Source organism: Bufo bufo, chromosome 1 (assembly GCF_905171765.1).
Source record: "Bufo bufo chromosome 1, aBufBuf1.1, whole genome shotgun sequence".
NCBI lineage: Eukaryota > Metazoa > Chordata > Amphibia > Anura > Bufonidae > Bufo > Bufo bufo.
Window position 1 is genome coordinate 226511154 of NC_053389.1, and position 6000 is coordinate 226517153.

At 40.4% G+C, this 6000-nt stretch overlaps 1 protein-coding gene across 18 annotated transcripts in view; it reads left to right on the forward strand.

Moving 5' to 3' along the window:
• The window catches only part of PPFIBP1 (PPFIA binding protein 1), a 124934-nt gene extending 119513 nt beyond the window's left edge, over nucleotides 1-5421 (forward strand). For all 18 annotated transcript variants that reach the window (XM_040435840.1, XM_040435853.1, XM_040435874.1 and 15 more), the window contains 4 exons: nucleotides 271-459; nucleotides 734-913; nucleotides 2246-2311; nucleotides 4253-5421. In XM_040435840.1, the coding sequence (XP_040291774.1) occupies nucleotides 271-459; nucleotides 734-913; nucleotides 2246-2311; nucleotides 4253-4339 (522 nt within the window). In that variant the 3' untranslated portion in view covers nucleotides 4340-5421. The remainder of the gene's footprint in view (nucleotides 1-270; nucleotides 460-733; nucleotides 914-2245; nucleotides 2312-4252) is intronic.
• The last annotated feature ends 579 nt before the right edge of the window (nucleotides 5422-6000 follow it).

The window sequence follows — 6000 nt, forward strand, 5'->3', positions numbered from 1 at the left end:
CTTTTAATCTCATTGTTGCCCCTGCTGACCAGTGGCATGACACCCACTTTGTGGCCTATCTGTGCAATGAACTGATGCAAGCACCTCCCTACTTTGGGAAATCCTAATTGGGACCCCTTGCTATCGCAGCTATAGACCCCATTAGAGGTTTCTTAAAGTGCATCACCCCATAAAGCCAGTCAGAGGAGACGGCTTACAATCTTCTTCTCTCTCACAAAAAATAAACTTCAAATAATTCAAAGATTTTATTTACTTTATTTTTTAATCCAGGTCCTCGAGCCTCGGTTTAATGTGGAGACCTTGGCTCAGCTTCTGAATATCCCACCAAACAAGACTCTGCTACGGCGGCACTTGGCCACTCATTTCAATCTACTGGTTGGTCAACAGGCACAGCAACAGAAGCAGGAGGCACTGTCCTCTCCGGAATATATGCTGCTGACTGCAACGGCCAAGGTCAAGGTGAGGAGTACTCAACACAACTGAGCATGACATCACCGCCAGTGTGCAGGGCTGTATGGTTTACTGTGCATAATGCACTGGTCAAGAATATTTATAGGAAACTAGTATTCAGCTCTCAGATTTACTGCATGTGACATTCTGACATATTTACCATTTTTACAGTTCTGCCACAATTCCACTTTTTTGGATATTTCACAGCAGCACAGTCACCACCTCACTTTAATGAACCACAACCTGCTGCTAAACTTTCTTTTCTTTTTATGTTTTTTCATAGCCAAGGAAATTGGCGTTTACCAATTTTGGAACCTTACGTAAGAAGAAGCAAGAAGAGAATGAAGAGTATGTGTGTCCTATGGAGCTTGGACAGTCATCTGCAAACAGTATCATCAAGCCCTTCAGAGCCGGCCTGGACCTCAGGATGTTAGATGATGAGGACCTAGATAGACTAGAACAGGTATATCACCATACTGTGCCTTATTAACAAGAATATAACTTTATAATATAATTCTATAATATGACACCCTATGCAGAGGGATATCACTCCTTTAATACTGTCCCCTATGTACAAGAATATACTTATGTATAAGAACTACTGTAACGCTGTCCCCATGTACAGAGAAATAACTGGCATACTGCCCTAATGTACAACAATATAACTCCTATAATACAGTCCTCATACATAAGTATATCACAACTGTAATTTTGTCCCCTGTAGATAAGTATATAGCTACCATAATACTTCCCCCTGTGTAGAAGAATAGAACTACTATAATACTGCTCTCTCTGTAAAAGAACAATGCTTTTCCTAGGTACAAGAATTTAGCTACTATAATACTGCCTCCCCTGTACAAGAATATAACTACTATAATACTGCCTCCTATGTAAAAGTCTATAACTTCTATAATACTGACCCCTATGTAGAACAATATAACTACTATAATACTGCCTCCTATGCACAAGAATATAACTACTATAATACTGCCTCCTATGTACTAGAATATAACTACTATAATACTGCCTCCTCTGTACAAGAATATAACTACTATAATACTTCCCCTATGTACAAGAATATAACTACTATAATACTGCCTCCTATGTACAAGAATATAACTACTATAATACTGCTCCTATGTACAAAAATATAACTACTATAATACTGCCCCTATGTACAAGAATATAACTACTATAATACTGCCTCCTATGTACAAGAATATAACTACTATAATAGTGTCCCCTATGTACAAGAATATAACTATCATACTGACTCCTATGTACAAGAATATAACATTCTGCCTCCTATGTACTAGAATATAACTACTATAATACTGCCTCCTATGTACTAGAATATAACTACTATAATAATGCATCATATGTACAAGAATATAACTACATAATACTGCTCCTATGCACAAAAATATAACTACTGTATAATAGAGCTACACGCCAATCTTGGTTATGCGATAGCTGTCGCGCCTAAGTATCTGAATTTAGCAGAGCAACCATAGACATGAATGGGGTCACAGCATGACTCACATGTTTGCTGCGACCCCAGAATTGCAAAAGAGCCTGCAGAATTTAGCGATTCTGTTGTCGCGGTCGCAGCAAACATGCAAGTCGCACTGTGGCCCCATTTATTTCTATGGCTGTCCTGCTACATTGAGATACTTTGGCGTGACAGATGCAGTTGCACACCAGGATCAGCGGGTAGCCCTACCCTTATACAGCCCCTGTGGGGAAGGATACAACCAGCTGTCATTTGATGCCTGTTGTCTTTTTTTCATTTAAGATGGAAGATTCAGAAGGAACCGTGAGGCAGATTGGGGCCTTTTCTGAGGGCATCAACAACCTAACAGTAAGTGAATATGAAGGAAACTTTGAGGGATTTTGCCTTTACTTCTCTTGGCTTATAACTTACATTATATCATACAGTCAGGTCCAAAAATATTGGAACATAGACACAATTATAACATTTTTGGCTCTATACACCACCACAATGGATTTAAAATGAAACGAACAAGATGTGCTTTACCTGCAGACTGTCAGCTTTAATTTGAGGGTATTTACATCCAAATCAGGTGAACGTTGTAGGAATTACTACAGTTTGCATATGTGCCTCCCACTTGTTAAGGAACCAAAAGTAATGGGACAGAATAATAATCATAAATCAAACTTTCACTTTTTAATACTTGGTTGCAAATCCTTTGCAGTCAATTACAGCCTGAAGTCTGGAACGCATAGACATCACCAGACGTTGGGTTTCATCCCTGGTGATGCTCTGCCAGGCCTCTACTGCAACTGTCTTCAGTTCCTGCTTGTTCTTGGGGCATTTTCCCTTCAGTTTTGTCTTCAGCAAGTGAAATGCATGCTCAATCGGATTCAGGTCAGGTGATTGACTTGGCCAATGCATAACATTCCACTTCTTTCCCTTAAAAAACTCTTTGGTTGCTTTTGCAGTATGCTTTGGGTCATTGTCCATCTGCACTGTGAAGCGCCGTCCAATGAGTAATGAAGCATTTGGCCGAATATGAGCAGATAATATTGCCCGAAACACTTCAGAATTCATCCTGCTGCTTTTGTCAGCAGTCACATCATCAATAAATACAAGAGAAGCAGTTCCATTGGCAGCCATACATGCCCACGCCATAACACTACCACCACCATGCTTCACTGATGAGGTGGTATGCTTAGGGTCATGAGCAGTTCCTTTCCTTCTCCATACTCTTCTCTTCCCATTACTCTGGTACAAGTTGATCTTGGTCTTATCTGTCCATAGGATGTTGTTCCAGAACTGTGAAGGCTTTTTTAGATGTCGTTTGGCAAACTCTAATCTGGCCTTCCTGTTTTTGAGGCTCACCAATGGTTTACATCTTGTGGTGAACCCTCTGTATTCACTCTGGTGAAGTCTTCTCTTGATTGTTGACTTTGACACATATACACCTACCTCCTGGAGAGTGTTCTTGATCTGGCCAACTGTTGTGAACGGTGTTTTCTTCACCAGGGAAAGAATTCTTCGGTCATCCACCACAGTTGTTTTCTGTGGTCTTCCGGGTCTTTTGGTGTTGCTGAGCTCACCGGTGCGTTCCTTCTTTTTAAGAATGTTCCAAACAGTTGTTTTGGCCATGCCTAATGTTTTTGCTATCTCTCTGATGGGTTTGTTTTGTTTTTTTTCAGCCTAATGATGGCTTGCTTCACTGATAGTGACAGCTCTTTGGATCTCATCTTGAGAGTTGACAGCAACAGATTCCAAATGCAAATAGCACACTTGAAATGAACTCTGGACCTTTTTTCTGCTCATTGTAATTGGGATAATGAGGGAATAACACACACCTGGCCATGGAACAGCTGAGAAGCCAATTGTCCCATTACTTTAGGTCCCATAACAAGTGGGAGGCACATATGCAAACTGTTGTAATTCCTACACCGTTCACCTGATTTGGATGTAATTACCCTCAAAATAAAGCTGACAGTCTGCAGTTAAAGCGCATCTTGTTTGTTTCATTTCAAATCCATTGTGGTGATGTATAGAGCCAAAAATGTTAGAATTGTGTCGATGTCCCAATATTTATGGATCTGGCTGTATAACCCACTCGCATCCAGAGCAGGATTCTTTATTCTGCTGGCTGCAACTTAGTTTTTCAGCACTCTGTTGACAGACCCATCCCTAATAATGAGTGCATTGCATTGTGGGAGATGACATTCTTTCAACATCAAATATATACCATGGTTTATACCCCTTTTGCATCAAAAGACTTTTCAAGGCATGCCATCCTTACCATTTTGTCTTCCCGCACAGCACATGCTGAAAGAAGACGACATGTTCAAAGATCACACGACCAGATCCCCCAGTGCCAGTATTACAGATGAAGACTCCAATGTGTGACGCGGACAGGCCGCCATCTTTAATATTTTTATGTCATGTGTTTAAAAAAAATATTCTATAAATATATAATTTTTTTTTGCATCACTGTTTCTACGCTCAGTGTTCTGGAAGGGAGGAGAGAACGTGCCTTTTAAAGTGACAATAAAAGTAACCGCCAGTCATTTGTTGATGTTTCGGAGCATGTATCCGCGCAATGAAGGCTGCCATGTTTGATGCTTCCCATTTATGTAGGAACCATTAACTTGACTGAGGCAGGAGGTTCTTTATGTTTCATTGAGTGTATGGAGTAAGGGAGGAATTGCTTCAGGTGCCAACGTGGCCGCCGTCAGCACGTGGACACTTTAAACTGTTTGTAATTATCATATTTTCGTACTCAATGGCTCCACAACAAGATGTCTACCTTTTCAGTGAAGCTATGGTGAAGTCTTAAATTCTTTTTAGTAAAACATTTACTTTTGGGCCACTTGACTTTTCTAGCACCAATTCATAATTTCATACATTTTCAGAACCTTAACGCCATTGTGGACTTCCAAAGTTCTTGGCCCGAGATGGAACACTGAAACACGTTAAAGTATAGACTCAAATATCTCCCCCATTCTCCTTCATATTGGCCTGGTGACCATCATTTGTGCAACAACGGCCTCTACTGGATACAGAGGGTAGTACAACAAAAAAAGCTAAATTAAACATGAAGCGCTACAGTAGGTCTTGTGGTGGAGCCATCATTATAGGGGTTTAGTAAAGTTTTCCAAAAACAGCACCACTCTTGGCATGTGGCTGTGTCTGGTATTGCAGACTTAACACAGCCACAAGGAGATGAGGAACAAAATATCAGAAAAGAAGGGTCTGGCTTTTATACTAAGGAACAGTGCCACTCCTGTTCACGGGACGGTATTGCAGTGCCGCTCTATTATGGCACTGAGCTGCAACATGCTCCTTGGTTTTAAGGGAGAAAACAGGAAAGAGGTGATCATCGTCGGCGGGACAACACTGAAGATTTGAATGCTCCACCCCACTGTTGGATTCTTTTGATATTCATGATTTATCTCATTGTTACTTTTTATAAAAAAAAATTATAATAATTTTTAAAACAGAAAAAAAAATGTAAAAACCATAGCTATAGTTTTCTATACCAGTATTTCCAGTTTACATGCCAGGTGGGTTCTGGAGAGGGCAGGCTGTGCCTACAGTTGGTTCCGGTTACTGTCAGTATTGTTAAACTGGGGAAGAAAAATAATTCTAAGAAGCATCCCACCCCCCAAAAAAAGTGTTCAGTTGTTTCATTTGTTATATCTGTTTCTAGGAAAGCTGGGTGTCAACCAGTATGGCCACCAAGTTGTCGTCCAACTTTCCAAGACTCCTGAATGGCGCATATGCCTGTTTTGAAAAGTTACTGCCCATCTCCTGTACAGTTGCATTAGATGGATTTACCATTCAGGATTCTGAAAAAGCTGGGTCACAACGCCCCTGGAGATAGTACTGACCACCCTATTGTCACTCGGCTGTTTTGAACCTGGGCACAAAGTTGTTTGTCCATCCAGAAATGGATGTGACCAAAAGAAACAAAATAGAATGTTTTAATAACTTGCCAGCAGGGGGCGACTTTGCCTGTTTGTTTTTTTTATTTTTTTGTTTTTTTTTATTTAAAGGGGAAGTTCTTT